Raw genomic sequence first — 22,175 nt, 5'->3', positions numbered from 1 at the left:
CAGTGCTGTCTGATAGCAAGTTACGTGAGAAAACTTGCCAGTCTGTTCGCACCTTAAGATACACAGTGACCAGTAAGCTTATTATTACGATATACATCGATGAGTCATTCTCAGCTATAGTTGGCGCAGACTCTATTTATTGTACAAAAATGAGTACTTTGGATAAAACAACAAATTTGTTACATCGCCAAAATATCTCGTTTACGGGGTCCTAGAACACCATCATTTGAAATTTTAGCCGTTCATCTCACAATGTTCTCATTTGATGCATGCCGTTACTTTATTAATAGATGAGCTCATCAGTTATCGTCCTTGATGTGATGCAAGATGAGTTTGCACTGATATCAGCGTGAGACGAGACTGATTGGGGGTTAACCGCTGAGCTCATATATTAATAATACAGCATGCTTATAGTAACTTCATTTAAAGTTCATTGAAATTTTTGAAAGGTGTGTCAAGTATCGAACTTCACGTTTTTACTTTTGTTTTTTTGATTTTTAAGGAATAGGTAATGAGTCGAGGTTAAAGAAAATGATATTCGGAATCTCTACCAGAAATCCTTTCATATGATACCCATATCGTTATAGGAGCCGTGCGATTGAAGTCCCCATTTCCATACTATTGATTGGAAATAACAGAATAGAAAAAAAAAACAGTAGTTTTGCTGTAATGGCGGTCACGGATGGACGGAATAACGAAATTATAAAGTTATACTATCGCGTAACCCAATACACGCCATATTTGTGTAATAAAAGTAGGTTTAGGGCCGATGTACCCAAATTAAATTTAAAACTTAAGCGACTCTTGACAACACCGATGCTTTTTCAAATGATCTTTTTCTTACACCTAATTATACACAATTCTTGTGCGTTTTTAAACCGAAGTAGCTTAGTAAATAGTTGGGTTATAAGATAGTAGCATGTATCTTACGTTATGGGTAGATTATGGGGAATAAGCATTTAAATGCCGCATGGTGTACATAAAAATCTATGCTATATGATGCAAGAAGAAATAAAAGACCTCAAAAATATTGCATTTCCCCTTTGTAGGTGGCTTCCTACAACATTTCCGAGATATTCCCAATTAATTTTCAATATCGCCAGTAGGTGTGCCTCGTTTAGAAGATCTTTCCACCCCTTGAGAGCCGTCTGGCACACCGTCAAGGCTACCTATTGAAAAATACTCCAGAACTCTACTCTTCCCCTAAAAGTACTTCGAAACCGCAGAAGTGGGTCGGGACGGATAGACAGACGGACGAACAAAACGCAAACAAGTATAGCACATTTTTTTAATTCTTAAAAAATGCACTTCATGTCTTCACGTATCAACTACATAGTTTGAACCAAATTGGTCAGCCAAGACAACTTTCTTCAAAAAAGAACGTTTGGAAATCTTCATTACGAAAGATTGAACAACCTATTAGGTTACATGTAACAAAGAATCAAAGTCGTTTTATGATGATCTCTTTGTGCAAAATGTTCATCAGCCGTGATTGGGGGATGAAATAGATGACTCTTGACAAAAAGGTCATTCGAACCAATGCGTTTCGATGTGTTCTAAACATTATGTAGGAGTCGTAGTGGAGTATGTGTTTTGATTTGACATCTACTAAAGAAAATGATAGTTAAACAGACCGATAGACTGAAAAAACCGCAAACAATAAAGCATTTTCTTACAATGCTACTGAAATGTGTCATAAAAACGATGCCTTGTGACAAGATTATATATACTGAAAAAAAACCATGCACGCAATATATAGCGTGGCAACATCACGTTCCAATCGCCCTTTGTAACTACCCTCCTTCCGACACTCCGGTTTTAAGATATAAGGGATTATATCCGATCACGACCAAGAGTCTAAGAGGAAGACTGTGGTAAATAAAAATTAATCCTTTCGTTTGATAATTTTTATTAGATTACCGCAAAAGGTAAAACCAGTTTAGTATAAATAGCAGAAAGATGGCGCACAAAAACTGAGGATAAGCGCACAAATCTTCACGAAATAAGCACAAACAATTACAGATGTTTTAAGGCATTCCGAGAATAAGGAGCGTTGCGTTAAGTTGGCACCCCGTTTAGAAATTTTTAATTTCTTCGAAACGAAAGGCGCACAAATCGGCACAAAACCAGCACAAAACTATACAATTAGTGTCATATGGGGTACCAGGCTTATAGTAAATCTCTCTTTATATCTCCCTTTTTAATACACAATTTATCTTAATCATTAGGAAACATTCGCTGATCTGCAAAATCTAAAGATCAACAGCATTTCAGATGCTGTCTAAGTATCCTTTAGCATCTTTTACTTGTTGTGGTATGTTGTTTCTGAAAATAGTGACTGCTTTTTAGATCAAGAGTAAATATGAGAATGTGAAGGGATAATAAGTGATATTCATATCGCACCCATTTATCTTAATTTCCTAAAAAAAACTAGTGTAATATTAATGTACTCAAATTCGGATTAAGTATCAGAACTGCTCTTATAATTTTCTGTCATTAAATCGACTCACTACATGTTTCCATTTTTTTCAGATATGTCCGAGGATCTAAAGAACCAAAATTTTATTTGGATAAAGATGTTTGACTGCGTTGTTGATGGTGGAGATCTGTCACTAAAGGTAAGCTACTGTTGATTAATTGTAAAAAAAGATTTAACGTAATTTGGAGACATGATTTTTTAAAGCAATGGTCTAAACATCTTTTAAGTGAATTAAACACAGACCGTCGTTTCCAGTATTCTCTTCTCTTGGAAACTAAAATCAAAGACCAAACCTAAAAAAAACCTTCCAAAAACATTAAAAAACTCTTTCTGAAAAAAAATTGGTAATTCGATTCAGATGTCTGTATGTCTTTTATGACTTCCTAAGCCATTCATTCGATTGCGATGAAACTTTGGAGACGTATGTCCGCGAAGGTTTCTGATTTAGTAAAACACTTCCCGAAATTCTCACGGATGATTTTTATACACGTACGAAGTAGAGGGCAAATGCGAATTTGATTTTGATTTTCATCTATTGTTGACCATAGAAAACTCCTGCTGTCATACTCCACCATGTGTCCTAGATTTAGATGATCTGTGCAAAAAGGAGGCACATTTACCGCTCCGCCCATAACCCTCTTTTGGTGTTTGAGTGAATCGTTACTCAGTGTGTTATTTTTGGTCGTATTTATTTGAGCATGTAATTCCGAGTTACTTAAAAAGGTAACTTTTAACAAAAAGTACCAGCAGATGAGCAATTATTTGTTCTACTGCCATTTTATGTCGAGAGTCTTCGAGGAAAACTTTAGTTGACTAATGAGATCTTCTGTGGTTACCTAAACAAAGCTCATCGTTGTAGGAAAAAAAATTAAAAGGGTTCTTAAAACTCGCGACTCCTCGAATTGCCAATACACGATCTGCGAAGCTCGAGAGGAAAAGAATTTTAATTTTTCATAAGTGTCCTTTCCTGCTTACTTTTCGATTCAAAAACGTGAATAGATAACTGGAATTACATATTTGTGAAGTGGTTAGCTTTGTTGAACTCTTGATAATCCTTTGCAACTCAACCCACTGAATTAGTCCTTAACTTGAAGGAAAAGGGTAAATAAAAGCGAGCAATATCGCATCGTAAATGGAAAAGTGAAGTATTTCTAATGGTATGCTATAATAAATTTCGAAATGCAGCCACTTTCAATATCTTAGGCTCTGAAGTTCTCATTTTCGATTATTGAAATCAGTTCATTAATTTTTCAGTTATAACTAAGAATTTAATATTGGGGTTAATTCTGAAACGATTACTTAACGCCGTTGAAAATGAAAGAAGTGGACCTCTCGACTTCGTAAAAGTAATCTGAGTATACGCTTAACTTCTGCGATCAATAAATATACATTTCACTGTCAATAAAAGTCGAATTTACGTCTCCCTTACCAAGTACTCCTCTACCACAATCGGTCATTTTAAGTAAATGTTTCATTTCATTACAAAATATTTGTGGAACAAACAGTAATAAAACTCGCGTTTCCCTTTGATCGAAGGTATTCTATTTTAAACACAAATATGTCATGTGTGTTTGTTGTTTCATTTGAAGTAAAAATGCAAATTTATACGTTCCCACTTACCTTTCACATTTTAGTGGGAAAATGTATGAAAAATCTACGAACTTATTTCAGTTGTGGCAATTAAAAACTTGCGAAAATAAATGGCAACCTTGACCTATCCTACACCTAGTCTCCACCCCCTCGATAATGTCTTGAAAAAGTAGTCACGTAAACTAATACCGATTTTTATTTCTACCCGCATAATTTTTACTGACGCACGAGGAACTCATAATGAAATTAAGAACAATTTTTCTTTCTTTTTTTGAGAGGTTAATTATTGTCTAGCTGCCACAGAATGTAAGGCACGCACTATCTCGTGAACGAGTTGACTAGCTAGAACACAATATCAAAACAAATAGGCGGCAATTTACTTAATGGTAACACGTAGTAGTGGAGTCACGACACCACTATGACTAAAGTAGATAGTGGTTAGAAAAACAATCAAATATAAAGGAGACGAGTATTAAAATTCATTTGTTCCTGTCCGAAGCAGAAGTTTTTGTCTCAAAGGGAAGTGTAGTTTTTGTTTTTAAATTAATATTAAAATTTCCATTGTGGAGGTAGATACACAAAGACAAAAGTCAAGTGAAGAAGCTTTTAATCAACGTACACTGTTGTATGGAAAGGAAAGGGGGACCTATTTGTTTAATTAAATTCTCAAGTTTGTTGAGAGCCTAACCCAGAAAATGTTGAAACAGTGGATCTATTATTCTAACTGGATTGGAGATAACTCATCACTTAGTTTCGTATATACCCAAAATTGTAGCAAATCAAAGCATTTACAAACATGTGTAGCTAGAAATTTGGAGAGACGTCGGGGCGCCAGCAGATGAGCCATCAATCCGATAAAAGATTAGTCGCCGGCGATAGGGAACGAATTCTGTGAAATGTGATATGTCGGCCTCGCAGGTGTTACGTTATTTTCTAGAAACTTTCCCTTTGCTAATTGCAATCGCGTTTAACGGAAGTTCTAACATCGACGCCGAATTGATGGTAGCGACTTCGCACTCGTTTATTATAAATCTACATGTTTATAAACATGAGTAAAAGTAAGTGGTAAATAATAATAATTACCTGTTATAAACCAATCTACTTAAGTTTTTATAAATTCATTAATTAATTGCAAATAAATAAACGTAACGTATTAATTAAATCCTGACATCATTTAGCTTAGATTCCGTTACGTTCGCATTGAAATTTTGTTCTCGTGAGCGAATTTATGAGGCAAAGCAGCCTCTAGGGGGGAAATTTCTGGTGGTAAATATTGCGGAGACAAATTGCGCGTAGATGAATCTTCAGCTGAGAGAATATTTCGGAGCGAGGTTTTAAAATGTAAATATCTCAGAGGAGAAATTAACGTGCATTAAATTCTTTTGGGAACGAATATTTTGGCGACAGATGTTCTGGAGGTCATTAGTTCGGATGGCAAAAAATGGTCTTTGGTCGTAAACTGTTGAAGGAATATTTTTCAGCGAAACAGACTACAGTTATAGTTGACGCCAAATTAAGTTGGGTATGACTCATCGCAATAATTAGCGTATGGAACGGTGCCTCTCACACAGATTGACGGTTGCTAGAGAAGGATAGAAATTCGTAACTTGAGTCTGCTGTACAATTCATACGGGCGGTCTAAAACGTATGTCGCGCATTCCTCAGCTTTTCTTCTGTCATTTCGTGTTTACCTGGTTAACATTTATTTTTACGTTTTTACTTCAATACATCAAGAAACAGTTTTTTTTTAAAACTACTTTGCACTTGTGGAGAGTTTAATCGGTAAATTGTAACAACTTGCATATGAAATTGTGAAAACCATTGACGTAACTTTATAATTATCTTGTAGCATCTAAACTAGAACTGAACATCTGTTATAAGTATAACGAAATTGTTTTTGACTTCTTCTTGACATAATCTCATAAGCTGAAGCACGATATGTACAGATACAGATGTCTCGTTACCAAATCACCTTTGCCGAAAGAAGAGGACTGTATACGATATTGTGAAACCTTGCTCGTAGCTAATGTTCAACATTTTAGAATAACGCATTTGATTTGCCAGTTTTCTGCCTGAAATGCATGTTATAAATGAATGCAGAGGATCGGTGTGTTTACCTACATTAAGTATAGGTTCAAATAAGTGGAGATAATTATAACAACCATTTCTTCTATTTTAATAATTCACTACTATAAATATAGTTCCCTTTAACAGTTCCCTTTAAGTGCTTTTAGTTTTGAATCCGCATATCAATTTACGCAACCTCGAAGTTTGACAGATTAAAAGTTGAACTTGAAGTTGGCAAGTTACAGAGACATCTACCCGTGCGCATATTAACTAAACGTCGATTTAGATACGACTGACGTTGCTTGAATCTTAATCCGTACAATTTTAAGAATGAGTCATACCCAACTTAATTTGGCGTCAACTATAAGCAAACATTTTCGAAACGATCAGTTTTAACGTCTTTATCGCGATCTTCGGTTCTTCACCGCATGAAATCCTTGCGCCTTTTTTGATTTTTGCTTCCTCTCCGACCACGTGTTTTGTAGTAGTAGCTTTTACCATGTTCTGGTATACTTACACGCGTTCTTCTTTGATATTTTGTTCTAAGCTTGACATTGCATTTAGGATTAATGTATATTTAAAAGTTATTATAATATACATGTATGGGAGGGGGCAGTGACATTTGAACCTTTGGTACCAATGTTTTGTGTTACACCTATGGTTTCTTTGTAACCTCTAGCAGTTTTTCCCCAAGTTATTTACCCAAAGTGAGATCGTTTCCTTTTTGTATTCCAGAGGCTCACTTTCGTTGAGGTGGGGAATATTGTGTCGTACTTCAATTCATAATTGTTTTGGGGTTCATTCTGAAATTGATACCGCCCAAGTTGTAAAAGTTTGTCATTCTGAACCACCAATATTTTGAGGATTTAATTGGGTTTTATTTAAACATGCCGCTTACTTGAAGTCTTCAATCCAATTACTGACCTCCACCATCCTGTAAGTACGATTGTTAGGACATTTTTTAAGAATTAAAAAAATGTGGTATTGTTTGCGTTTTCTCCGTCCGCCTGTCCGTTCGTCCGGACCCACTTTTAAGGTTTTGAACTACTTTTAGGAGAATGGTCCTGGAGGCTTGGAATTTTTTGCAATAAGTAGCATATCCTTTGAAGGGTTGCCAGGCGGCCTTCAAATGTTGTTGTCTTAAGAGTGACCATCCCCATTAATTATTTCCTGAGGTGCTGTTTCTGAAAGTATAACGTGCAGAACTTTACCCATATGGGACAACCAATTTGTCTCAGATTCGTGTACGCATGCCTTTAGAGGTGCTATGTAAAACTTTGGGGGGGGGGGCATACATTGGATTTAACTTTCATGGTAAAGGATGTCAACGAAAGGAATTAATTTCTACCAACCATAATCCTCCTCCTCGACCCCTTACCGTGGTTGATTACAACTGTAGACCTTATTAACATTTCAGGGAATAACTCATGCCCCCCCCCCCCCCCCGCTCCGTCCCTTAAGACAAACATTTGATGATCGTCTGGCACACCTTCAAGGTATAGCCTACCTATTGCAAAAAATTGCAGGACCCTAGGACAAAAGTAGTTCAAAGTTACCTCAGCCTTGTGAAAACTGCAAGCTTTCGATATCTTGAATTACGAAGACACAAACCCCCAGGCAAATAACCCCCGGTCAAAAACCCCTATCCATTAACACTCCCGCACATTAACCCTCAGGTGACAATAACCCCTGGACAGTAAACTCTCCGGACTTGAACAATAACCTCCGAACAATTTGATATCTATGCACTCCCGTAAAATTAACAAAAATATCCTGAAATGGTTGATATTTTTAACAATAAACTTAGGTCAATCAGTCCCATTGTTAGAGACGTAATTACAACCACAAGCAAGGGCTCCCTAAAAAGTTTTTTCGAATAATAAACAGTGTTTAATAAATTTAATAAATTCCATTAAAACTAGTCAACTATAGCTGCCATTAGAAAGAAGTTTTTTGTGGCGCTTTTTAGCAATAGCACTCAGAATGTCTCCAACTTGAATTCCATTTGCTATATTTAATTTGTGAGGAGCTCCATCAACAACAAATTACACCGACATTCGAGGTCGCACAATAACACTTACCATCAGGTACAATTATGGCTTGGCACAGAAAAAACCCTCTTGACTGGGGATGGAAAGCAACCAACAATTGAATGATTCACGTTTCTTATACTAAAGAAGTTGCCCCAACACACCTGTTGAAAAGCATTTCATGCAAATATCGGAAGGGTTGCGGTCCAGCTTGCAGGTGACATGTATCTCAATATGCAATTATTGTCAGGTCTCGACGGCATGCATAAACGTAGTCGATATATGCACCAACGACGACAGGAATTCCGACGAAGAAATTGAGATGAGCAGCCGTCAGGTGACGCAGGCTAACTAAAGAAGAAGCTGTCCAAGATTTTCCGACGCCAGACATTCGTCCAGGCCCTTGTCGCGATAAATATCGAATTTGGATTGGCGGATTAGGCCTTCAGGGGATACCACATTAAAAAAAACCGCTCCGATTGCTCTACCTATAGGGTCGTGTGGAAACGAGTAATACCGATTAAAATGTAAAGACAAATATACAGGTGTAGGTCCACTGATAACAATCAAACAGACCAAATGATGGAATTTCAATTATATCCTCGAGGATAAAACGCTGTATTTCCGAAAGAAAAACCAAGTTTTTTATGCTTCCTATACACACAAGTAATAAACCCACAAACAACTTTCTCTATACGCCTACTTGCACACAGAAGTGTTGCGAGCTGCTGGACTATAATAGGTACGATATTCAGCTAGAGCTTTATTTTTAAACCTACCACTGCAGAACTTGCCTTTCGGAAGCAAAACTCTCCAATTCAATTTCCCTCAATAAAGTAGTCTAGAACAAACGATCTGCAGGCACGAATACGTGCAGTTCGTAAAATTCACTGATAATAATCGAAAAACGCGAAGAACAGACATGTTTGAATTGGTAAAATGACCAAATGAGTTCAATTCACTAATTAATTGTACTGTAAACCGCCATTATACAGAATAGCTAAGCTCCTTTCATTACGTATCTGTCAAGTCTTGCCAAAAAATACTTATTATTATGTGTTGCGAAGAAGTTTAGTTACCTTCTGTCTCGTCTCATACAATATTTATTTCCAACAACATTTTCTTGCCCTTTGTAGAAAAACAGTTTAATTTAGCATTCCCATTTTACCTAGACAGACGTACATGTCGATTATGGACAACTTTAAGGGGAGTGAGACAACCCCTCTCTTTGGAACGCCCCTGTCTGTTGGTGATTAACAAGCTCGATTTTATTAATACGTTTAAAAATGATTCTTAACTTTATTTTTTTTAGAGATACGTCGAAACGCATTATCCTAGATGTCCAAGTATGTATTTTGGTTGATTTATTCAAAATATGTCTGGTGCTCTGACTAAGTTGGCCGTCATCTTTTTGAGTCGAATTTTCGTACAATAAGATATATATTGAATTCAGATTCAGTAAGATGTTAGATGGAAAGCATTACGAACGTTAATTACGATCTCCAAGATTATCGTCGGTCGAGTAAAGCGCCCTTACCATTCTTAATACAATTGATCTGATAGTTCTATGGACACAAATTTATTGACAGAGAAGATAATTTTAACTGAAACACGAAAAGTTAATATCTATATTATAGCTAGTACGTAAAACGACACATTATTGACCTTATTATTGTACTCACATCAGCCTTCTCTGCCTTGTCATAAGTAGATAACATTTCAAATTCTACCCCCTACAAGCTTCAACAAACGATAATAATTCATATTAACATTAAATGTGTTAGCAAATCGATCCAAATCTCGACTGGTGTGTCAAGGACCGGATGCCATAATATTGGAACTAACTTGGTACGTCTAATTGAGAAAGTTTTATATTGCCCGCAAAAAAACTAACTTTCATTAGGGTCGACAAATGAATCGCTCTGCTTTAATTGGCCGCCTCACGTATTTATGAGAGCTTTATAGAATTTAGAAAATTCATAATGAACTCAGGAAGAGACATCTGGAACGTATTTTTCTTTTCCCAACGAACACTTATTGGACGGTAATTGGCTGTTAATATTTCGATGGGTGGGATTTTGTATGAACTCGGGAGTAGTAATTGTTTTATCACCCATTGCCGCACTGTCACGAATACGTGTCAAAGTTAGTAAAAAAAAAAAAGATTACTTACATTCAACGTTGAGATATGCCGATGCGGATTGCGGTTCCCCGATGCCATTACTCACTTCACAAAGGTATTGCCCTGAATCGTCCGCACTTACGGGGTTTACAACTAAAGAACCGTCTCGACGAATCGTGATCCTGGTTTCGAGTGCGGCAACTTCCCTTACCGGTGCTCCTTCTCGAAACCACTTCACTGTTACATTTCCTGGCAAAGCTTTCGCTTCACAGTTAAATTGCACTTTCTCTCCTTCCAGTTTCGTTTGATTTGTCGGAGGAACCATAATGACAGCTCCCCCCGCTATTATCACTCTGGCGGTATGCGAAATTTGCCCTTCGCCATTTCGCGCTATACACGTGTAATCTCCTATGTCTTCGTGTCGGATGTTCGAAATGCGAAGCTCCGTGCCATCATTGAATATTCCTGAAGAAACTACCTCGTTAGCAATGCTGAATTGCAGCGGATAAGGCATACAGCCGCATTAGAGTTCTCAACACATTTACAATGCAAGGGGGGGCATCATCCCCTACATACGCGAGGAAAGCAATAAGCTACACTCGAGTTATGTATGAGAAAGGTTTATCGTTTTGCTAATATTAGATACAGATGAGTACCAATAAAGATGCTTTTTATTTTACCTCTTAAAATCGAAATCCCAATAAAAATTTGAGTTTAGCTTTTATAAGCGCGACGCTCATAAAACGTGGATGGATATGGAAAAGTATCCTTTGTTTTACTAAAACCGTTTGCACACAAAAATGGCTCCTGCGGTGAATATATAGTTTTGTTAATTAAAATCTGAAGAAAATATATTCCCCTGACAAGGTATCAAGTAAAGACTCAATCGTTGTAATTTGAATTATAATAAATAAATTAAATAATATAAAACGGTATAAGAAATGGGAGAATGGTTAAGAACTGTCAGTTCACAAATGAACATGGGTAACGATGATACGGGATGAGATTTAGGCTTCAATTAACTATAGGGAAGATGGAGATGCATGCCTCCCTTTATTGAAATGACTGCGTTGGAGTACCTATATCGAGAGAATTGAATGAAACTGTATAGATATGAATGCAGGATTTTGCAAAATTAACAACTTTGAATATAATGAAACATTTACATAAAAGTCAGGAAAATGACACATTACTGGCGAGAAAATATTGAAGTACAAGGTCCCTTTACAGCCCGAATACTTAAATTTCCGAATCGAGTAGTGTCATTTTACTGTCACGACTTTGTGTTAAATTTTACCCATTTTTATATTTTCATAAAGACCTTTTGAATAATGTCCATCTGCCAGTGATGACATGAGGAATCAGGAAAGGTACTTTGGTAAAATTTTACTGCCTTGTCATGGAAACTAACATTCCCTGACTTAAAGTAGCCATGAATATTTATTTATTTAACTGCTGTTGGTTTGTGACGAAAAGAAACATTAAACTTTTCATCCATTTTATTTTTTAGAAAAGAGACTTATAATTTAGGCGCCTAAATCTCAAGGATAGATATAGGGAATGTAATAATTGTCGCCGTTTTATATTTTTCCTGTGCGTGTTTATATTCAAACAGAGTGACATCTACTACCTTCGTATAATGATGCAGTATATGTATAAAAATTACCCTCATGGTGGTAGGTATAACAAAATTATCCAGAAAAAATGGATTTTAAATGGTGAAATAATGTGACACACAGTCGACTTTCATTTTTCGTCATAGCTTATACGAAAAATCCGACATACTGCAAGCTTGCTTAATTTTCACCACACACGACCGTGTTAAAATTAATGTTTCTGGATAATTTTGTTACAGAACCCCATATGAAAGTAACATGGTTAAATTCAAAAATCAAAGAAAAATGTGTCAGTCAAAAATTCATGTTGATTGCACGGGATAAAAAATGTGGAGATCAAAAACAGATTGCGCATGAAATAAACAAAACTGTTGCTCACACATTTTTTTATTAGATAAATATATCCATACTTTTGCCTAACCCTGTATGATTGAATAGGCGATGCCATCATAATGTAAATACTGGAACGTTAGGGTTAGGGTTAATACATACAAGTACTAAAGCTCGCAAATATGAACAAGTGGTGTCTAAGATCAAAGATGAAGGTCCACTCTAACATGAAACGCTGGTAGCAACAATTAATTTAATGCAAGGGTGAAGTTTCATTTTTTTGTGAATTCGCCCATTCTGTATACTCATAAGGATTCATTTTTAATGATTGAATTGTAATTAGAGACGATTTGGTTAGGGGAAATTTGTAAAATCACAATCATTTTCCATCAATCTATATACCTATATTGTCAATATCCAACATTAACATTATTTTTTTGTCGGAGGTCGACTGCGAACAGACCTTTTCTGATAGAGTTTGGTTTGTAGAATTCAAAAGTGGCAGAATTTTTTCCCCATAATGTTTGATGTAGGTACTTGTTCAATATTCAAAAATTCTGGAAATTTTGCACTCTACAGGGTGAGTGTTACAAGCCGATTTTTCGAAAATGATTTTAAATACTTTGATGGTTTTTTTTTATATTTACTTAATTAAAGACATGGGAGGACCGATTTTTAAATTTTTTCTTTTCTCAATTTATTATGGGTGGCAATAACTTTGATATTTTGAATAAAATGGAGGTCTTTTGTTTTTAAAACTCGAATCTATATAACAAACCGCGTATGTGCTAATATTTTTTGTTTGATTGTTTCCATGGTTACGGTTTCGTTCAAGGCTAAAAGACAACGGTGTCACATCAAGTGACGATTGTACTCGACCGTGTTCGGTAGGTTAAGAGGTGAAGGAAAAGTCAGGAAAATGATACATGACTGGCGAGGAAATTTTGAAGTATGAGGCCCCTTTAGAGCCGATTACTTTAATTTCTGAATTAAGTCTACTAATGAGTTTTTTTTACCCCAAACCGTATTTTAATATAAAATTTCAATTTTTATATAGAAAAGTCAGGTGCCGCGGGCAAAGTGATAGGCAACAATAAAAGTAGTCTGGTAAAGTTTTACTGTCTCTGTCATAGAAACCAAAATTTCCTGACATAAAGTAGGCGTAAATATAAAGGTTTCATGAAGATTTTGGGTAAAAGATCTTTTTTTTATAGCTTTTGGTCAAAACAGCTGGAATTTTCGAAATTGAATGATTATATCGATAGTTATAGAAGAAGAAAACCGATTTTGTTTTACGATTAAACTTGGCCTTTGGAAAACCAAACATGCAGCTGAAATTAGAATTCACAAAGGCAAACTGTAACAGCAACGGTTATTGAAACTAAGGTCAGTGCGGACGCTGCTCGCGAACGTACGTCGAGCCACTCGCAGCGATCCGATGCTTGTCGGTTTTTAGTTCGAGCACAAAGAGATTCACAGGCGGTTCACACACGCCTTTATAAGTACAAACAAAATTTAAACAATTTTTCCTACATTTTCTGACGGAAAATTCTCGAATCTTCCACATTTTTCGCCATGCACATTCGCGTAGTTTGCGATCTAATATAAATTAATGGTCATTTATAAAGGGAGTAATAATCCAGGGAATTATGTCTTGATGGAGCAATCGCCTGATAAAATTTAAAAATGTTGTGGGGTCTTTAGTTACGTTTCTGGATAAGAATTTTCCCATTGTGTAAACGATGTTCAATTACTAAAACAAAAATATTATAAGATGGAAAATATGATTATTTCAAAATATTTTAAAAATCAATTAATCAATTCGAAAATCTCCCCCCCCCCCCCCCCAGTCAATTTTGGAAAACATGTACTGCTAACTCCACGTCAAATTGTATAGGCTGATCGCCGGTATTATAAAGCATACTTAACACTGTTGTAACTGGATGTTTTTGCAAAGACTGATATTATTTGCTGTAAAACCATCCAATCACATGCCTCAAAAACATTGTTAGCTGACAAAATACTTAAGTATGCGGATTTATTTTGGGCGTTGCCGGGGCTATATCCTAATTGGAAAGCAAGACATAAAAAATCCTAGATTTTAATTAATCACAGTCTATAAAATTAAGTTCTGAGACTTATTTCCAATATCTTCCCAGACATACAACCTAAAAGCCGAATGATTTTAATTAATCAAAACTATAATCAAGCTTTTATTAACATTTATTAAACTCGAAAATGTTTACAAGTTCTGAAACGTATTTCGAGGCCACAACCTTGTGGCATCACAAAAAGTGGGGGAGAGGGTGTCTCCTTTCTAGTGAGAAAAAAATTGCGATGGTTACCCAAATGCTCAAAAAAGTCAAAATTTTAGATCTATTTCTAATTTTTGGGACAATATTTGTCAAACCTGAAAAAATTCAAAGTAACATTGATATTACACACACAATACATCCACTCGACAGTGAGATCTGAACCGTGACATCAACATCCAAGATGGAAGATTTTCCTAAAGTCATTGGCGATTTCATCTAATTTCGTCATCACCGTACTTCCTACAGTTTTATTTTTAGATCTAAATTAGCACGAAAATTATAGAGCCATTCATCCTTTTAATCATCGATCTAACATTTATGCAAGATTCAGACGGTTTTCGTAATCTTGCCCATACTGCACCGAATTGGATTTACTGTAGGGACTTCAGAAATGCAAAACACATCGATTAGCAATTACAATCGAGTTATGGGACCCATTCACTATTAATGAGGGAGCTTTCGCCGCAATGATCTTATACAGTAAACAGGACGAAATGGTATATTAGAAAATCATTCATCTATATAATTTGAGGGTCTAGACATTGCCAACAATTACGATGCCATATACAAGTCTTTTATACAGAATGCCTTTGTTCGCAAATACAAAAGACGATTCCTACGTTAATCGATTACACATTTAGGTTTGCCCTGAAATAAAATTTCCTAAAATGTGAATTTAAAAGTTTGAGAACTCTAAAGTGGTGCTTAAAGGATGTTAGTAATCGTGTACCTATTGTTGCAGTAGTTTCTACAGGATTAGCGTCTTTGTACCAAAGTATTTCAGGTGTAGGTGTACCTTCCGCCTGACAATTGAGTATAATAGCATCACCCAAAGTAACGTAAATAACATCCTCTGGCGTGACGCTAAATCTCGGTGGAGCGTGTACGTCCAAGTGAAACCACGTACCATTTTTGTGCGAGTTCGGAGACCGGTTGAGGAATACCACTTTGCATTCGTACCTAGATGGAAAAATTCGATTCGACTTTCGCTCCCTGAACTACAACAAAATTTTCCTTACCAGCCCTGATCCGACTCGCGAATATTCGTCAGGTTAAGGGAGGCGGCTCCGTAGGGAGAATCCGGGGACACACGAGAGACACGTCCCTCGTATCCTTCACCGCTGTGAGTCGGGTAGCTTTCATACCAGATGTAGATTGGGATTTCTTGACCCTTTAAAACAACAGAATTCTTGAACAATTTCTCCTTTTTTTTCGATGAAGCTGAAACGTTTCAGGCAATGATAATTTATCATGCTCATGCATAAAGGAGTGCGTAGGCAAAGCAACTATATCGCCCCGGCAGCACGAGATTCAGCGGTTTCGCATTAATCCCATTAATATCCTCCGTGACGCACTTAATAAAATTTTAATTCCGCCCTTACCGAAGATACAATTTTAGATCGATGGATTGGAGAGGAAATTGAAAAAGTGCTTTTGATTTTAGCGCTAAAAGTTTCTTTATGTATAATAATTTTCAACTTCCACAAAACATTTTTCACATTTTCGTTTCCCTCTCGAATTTCATTATTATAAATTTCTTTGGGAATCAATATTAGTAAAATGCCAAGGCACAAAATTACTTCATTTCCGAGCATGAAGCATACTCATTACCCTATTGATCATGAGAAAGAGGCATTTGAACTAAGAAATGAGTACAATATTTGACGTTTCTATAATAGCTTCAATTTGTTAGAAATTCTTTTATTGCAGGGTCGCTCTTCTCAATCACCATTTTAAATACGCCAAAGATTTAATTTTAGACTGGTCACAGGTTTTGTTTCGCCTGTACTTTACGTTAGACCAAAAGACCCAAATTAGAATATTGCGATATAGTTTGGTACCCGCAGTACGATGTGCAAAAACAGCTTATTGAACAAGTACAACGCAGATTCTTGAAGTACGTTTCTTTTAAGCTTGATGGTGCGTATCCTGAAAGAGGCTTTCCACACCAATCTCTCCTATCCCGGTATACTGTCCAGTCGATGGAATGCCGCCGAATTATGAACAGTGTTAAGTTTTTATTTGGCTTATTGCACAATCTTGTAGACTCTCCTAATCTCCTTGCACACCTAAACTTTTCTGTTCCTCAGCGCAACAGCAGGCTTACACTAACTTTCACTTACCGCACTCCGAGAACTAATATATTGTGTAAAGCCCCTACATTAATCATGTCTCGTAATTTTAATATGGTCTGCCAGGATTGTGATATACAATATACCTCTCTACCGGAAATACTTCGCCAACTCATTACTAAGCTCAATAATTCTTTAAGATAATTATTACATATTATTTTTATTTTATTTTTTATTTTATTTTTTCTCTTTCATTACTCCTATTACTTATATCTCTTGTATATCTCTGTTGTTCATTTGCACGTTTTAATATAATTTATATATTTTTTTTGCGCAATTTAATCGAATTTAATTATATCTTTCAATGCACTTTTACAAATTTTGTATGTTTATAATATTAATTTACCTAAGTATACTATTTTAGTTACATTATTTTAATTTCACTCTTGTAATTGTAATTGTATTGTTGCCCTATCATTGGAATGTTTTCTGTTTGAGCAATAAAGTATTATTATATTATTATTATTATTATGATCGGTATTAAGAGGTGCATGCCTCTAAAACGTCATGCGGACGATTTATTAGGTTTCAGCACCTACAGTAATACTCGGTCACCCTGTGTTTTATTTCGTTTATTTTTGACGTTAAATGTAGTTACCAATTTAGCACGAAAATTTCGATCATGTTATTCGAATTTGGTGTAGATTGTGTTTAAATAATCGCTTTCTTACTTTATTTTAAAGTTGAATTTCCTGTAAAAAGATAAGGTTCATCTGAAAATAATTACATTGTGTTATTTTAAAGTGCGATTATATCCATAGTGTTTTACTGGGATGAAATTTAGAGTTACTAATTAAAAGTTTCTAATGAAGGGAGTCATGAATAACCTTTGAAAAACAAAAAATTGAGGAGTTTATCAATTAATGGAACAATAAGGTTAGATCTTGGGTGAGTTTAGAAAGTTCCATACAAAGTCAAACATCTACCTTTAGAGCTTTTTCGTTGGTTAATTTGGTAAAAATGGGATTCTGAATTTGTTGTTTAGGTTCCTTTGTTACCAAAAAGATTGTATATTCAGGTCTATAGATGTGTAATTAAACAAAACTGTTTCGTATAATAAACTGCAGTGGCGTAACAAGACAGCTCGGGGCCTCGGGGCAAATGGTCCTCGGGGCCCCCTATAAGTACTAGGAACGCATTAAAGTTTTTAATAAGAATCGTTTAAATAAAATCACCTTAAAACAGTCATTTTTTAAATCTTTTTTTTTTTTTTTAATTTAGTAAATAACAATTTCACATTGTAATCTATACTTCTTATTAATTGCAAAATATAAAATCGGAACATACTAAACGTTTAATTTTTGAAATATTAATTACATACATATTTGACGAGCCTAAGTTATATAGAAAATCTAAAAGTCTCTTTTTCTAGCCTTTGCATTTGCAAATCCTTGATTACTTGGGTCAGATCCATTTTCGACGCGATTTTAGATGCAATTGAAAGAAATGCTAGATTGATCAATCTTTTCTGACCCATTTGAGATCTTCGATAATTTTTTATGATTTTCAACTTACTGAACGATCGCTCCAGACTTGCCACAGTTACAGGTAATGTCAAGAATAATAAAAAGTCGTGAACATCTGAATAAAATCACTCTCGAGAATCCCATATTGTTTGATGATTAGTTCGAAAAATTCGTTCGTTGACATTGTGCTAGTCAAATCACTAAAATGAGGCATGGCACACATTTTTATATTTTGTATACTATACATCGTTTTCTACGTGTGGCTGGCACCTTTCGGGTTGCGGGGCCCCCGTGATTGCGGGGCCTCGGGGCATTGCCCCGAACTGCCCGATGGTAGTTACGCCACTGATAAACTGACTCTTTGTTATATCAGTAGTTGGTACCATAATTTATGGTAATTTTGGGTTTAATAAATGATGTTTTTGTTGGTTTAAATTAGAAGTAAAAAAGTATTACTGGTCGTAAGGCGAAATTTTATTCCATTTTCGATTATAATGGAACGCATAGAGGAGATAATGATTGCGTGAATTCGAAAGGAAGGGTGGCGGTTATAGAAGAATCGATTGAAGTTTCTTATGATTTACGAGAAACATAGTACTACTGTGAAAAGTCCTTTGGGGTCGATCATTATAGGCACGTGACGCTCGAAGAAGAGGAAAGTAGAGGTCTGATAAAATGAACGAAATATCAGAAGAGGACAGGGGGTGTAGTGAGCAGAGTTGGGCAGAATACTTTCAAAAAGTATTGAATACTAAATAGTAAATACTTTACACAACCGAAGGGAGTTGAGTACTAAATACTTTTAAGTCCAGCACAAGCGAATACTAGATACAGATACATTGAAAAGTATTCAAATACTTTAGAATGTATTCGAATACTTTAAAAAGTATTCTAATACTATCAAAGGTATTCGAATACTATAAAAAGTATTCGAATACTTTGAAAAGTATTTCATACTTTGAAAAGTATTCGAATACAGTAAAAAGTATTCAAATACTTGTCACTCAAATACAATAAAAATTTAAAATAGTATACTAGATAAAAGGCTTAATACTACTTAAAAAATCAAGCTATACTTTGTATGGGGTTAGCATTTTTTATATTTCTATTGTTATATACAAATTTAAAGGGAGTAAAAGCGTATTATTATTGTTATATTATTATATCAATCAATCAATCAATCAATCAATCAATACTTTATTATCAATAAATAGTAGAACTATATAAGATTCGTCAAAGTGAAAACAACAAACTACAATTACATAGAAAGACAAACAAAACAAATTAAAATATATTAAACCTGAATATCACAGATCAATGGACTGGGATTGAAGAAACTCGTTCACTGAATAGAAGGCATTTGCTTTTAGATAATTGCTAATAACATTTTTTAGCTGAGTTATTGGTAATGATCGATATTTCAAAGGTATTTTGTTGTAAAATTTACTCCCATAGTAATTAATGCAATTTAGTATAGGAGGTACCTACCAGGACCTTTCTTATACCAGTTATATCCTTAAGAAGACGTGTACCAGCTTTCAAAGCGATCGTACGTCGTGCACATGATACGTACGCCTTTCTGAAATTAATCCTAGCGATTTTGGAACAGATCCATTTTTGACCATCCGTTTGTCAGTGTGCATGGTAGTTTGTTTAGAAACGTGCGATCGCTTTGAAAATTGGTACATATGGTCTTAAGGATATAAGAAAGGTCTCTATTGTTTTTAAGTTACGTAGACTATCGAGTCAAAAAGTTTCACTCCAGGATCGTTCCTAGGATCGTTCGGTATTCAATTGTATCGGATTTTTATATTTGATCTTGTGACAATGGAATCTATCCTTAAACATTTCTAAATTGTTCTCAAATATTTGAATAACATAAAAGTACTGCATTTTTTTGAGGCCTGAGAAAAAATTTCTGAGATCGATCGGGAAAAAACATGTTATAGAATTTGACCCGTAGAATCCAAAATTTCAAACAGTTTGAAGATCGGACTACTAGATCAAAAGTTACAGCCCTTTGAATTTTCTTTCCAAATTGGTTTCTAGTCTATAACTTTTGATTGAGAAGTCTGATCGAAAAAGTACGAATTGTTTTCCCGAGAAATTTTGGTGTAGTCGGTTTTTGGTAAAAAAGGAAGGTTATACACTGCCTTTTTTTGAACCCCGAAATAAAAATTGTCTCAGATCGACCCGAAAAAAAATTTCCTTATAGAATGTGGCCTGTAGAATCCATAATTTCAAACAGTTCCAAGATGGGGCTACTAGTTCAAAAGTTACAGCCCTTTGAATTTTCTTTCGAAATTTGTTTCTAGTCTATAACTTTTGATTGAGTAGTCTGATCGAAAAAGTACGAATTGTTTTGGATTCTACGCACCAAAATTAATAAGAAAAAGTGTTTTCCCGAGAAATTTTGGTGTAGTCGATTTTTGGTAAAAAAAAAGGTTACACTGCCTTTTTTGAGGCCCGAAAAAAAATTGTCTCATATCGACCCGGAAAAAAATGTTCTTATAGAATATGGCCTGTAGAATCCATAATTTCAAACAGTTCCAAGATTGGGCTACTAGTTCAAAAGTTACAGCCCGAAGGTTAAGTATTTAAATACTATGCGAAGTATTCGAATACTTTACGAAGTATCCAAGTACTTTGCGAAGTATTCGAATACTAAATATTTGTAAAAGTATTTGAGTTACAAATACAAATACTGCTTCCATAAAAGTATTTAATTACAAAGTAGGTATATGAATACTTTAAAGGATTTGAATACTAAAAAGTATTTACAAAATCGAATACTGCCCAGCTCTGGTAGTGAGATAATCACGTGTATTTCTTTTTTCGCTAAAACGCGCGATTTTTAAACTTGCAACTTTAATGTCGGTCTGGACATTATTGTCACGGTCCTTAATTTTCCATAACTAAATTATAGTTTATAGGTACACTGACGTAGGGAAAAAAAGAGATACCAATTGCTCGTTGAATTTGCTTTTTAATCGTGTGAATCGGGCTCGACGAAAAATAGGTGGTAATTATTTGAAATGCATGTCATCCATGGCCAAGTTAATAATTAGTAGATTATTATCAAACGGTCATGAATGACATGCATTCCAAATAACTACCACATATTTTTCGTCGAGCCCGATTCACACGATTAAAGCGCAAGACATGGATTTCAAATAACTACCACCTATTTTTCGTCGAGCCCGATTCACACGGTTAAAGCGCAAATTCTACGAGTGATATGTGTCTTTTTTTCCCTACGTAAATGTACTTAGGTTACATAATATTCTGACAATTTTTAAAATTCACGTGATTTTGGGTAAAGAAGAGGGAAGGGGGGGGGGTCACCAGAAGAGGGTGGGGTTTAAAAATTTGCTAAAAACATCACGTGATTAATGCACGACCCCTTTGAAAGAGGAATTTATTGAAATAAAGAAAATAATTGAAAACGAATGAAAAGAAATATTTACTTGAAAAACGAGGAAAAGAAAAAATCGTTGACAGAAAATGAATATCTTGGCGAAACTTTCAAGAGCTGATGAGTCATGTAGAAAACACGTATAAGGGTAAAGAAGAAACATGCAAAATTAAATTTAGAAATCTTTAAAAAATAGAAATGTCTAGAAATAAAATTAAAGGGTCTGTGATCCAAGCACAAAAGGTTTGTGACACTTGCTTATAAGTTTTTACAATTTTAAGGCGTTTTAATTGAAAAAGTTTTACGAAAGAGTGCATTTTGATTTAGAAACATTAAAGTAAGTCATCTAAGAAGAATTCAGTTCAACACTGATACCATCTTCTGAATCTGGGGTATAAGGTAGATCGACGGATCCATGGATTAATGTTATGAATGACACATGAAAATGCTTTATGGCACTTAATTGTTGGATTAATTGTGCTTTTACTACATTTTTGTAATTTATATATATTTTTTCCATCTAACTTTGTATTTTTTTAAGTTAAACAATGATTAATTAACGGATTGTTTAGATTGGTCGAGGATAATTAAACTGCACAGAGACGCACTTGTA

General features: G+C 35.1%; 1 protein-coding gene across 13 annotated transcripts in view; it reads right to left on the bottom strand.

Annotated features, from left to right (window-relative positions):
• The window catches only part of LOC116169969 (protein turtle), a 124,481-nt gene that overhangs the window by 30,767 nt on the left and 71,539 nt on the right, over positions 1-22,175 (bottom strand). For all 13 annotated transcript variants that reach the window (XM_031486185.1, XM_031486191.1, XM_031486193.1 and 10 more), the window contains exons 4-6: positions 15,569-15,720; positions 15,280-15,509; positions 10,340-10,753 (exon numbers count right to left, since the gene is read on the bottom strand). In XM_031486185.1, the coding sequence (XP_031342045.1) occupies positions 10,340-10,753; positions 15,280-15,509; positions 15,569-15,720 (796 nt within the window). The remainder of the gene's footprint in view (positions 1-10,339; positions 10,754-15,279; positions 15,510-15,568; positions 15,721-22,175) is intronic.

This window comes from Photinus pyralis, unplaced genomic scaffold (genome assembly GCF_008802855.1).
Source record: "Photinus pyralis isolate 1611_PpyrPB1 unplaced genomic scaffold, Ppyr1.3 Ppyr1.4_LG4, whole genome shotgun sequence".
Lineage (NCBI taxonomy): Eukaryota > Metazoa > Arthropoda > Insecta > Coleoptera > Lampyridae > Photinus > Photinus pyralis.
This window is presented reverse-complemented; position numbering and strand designations above follow the sequence as displayed.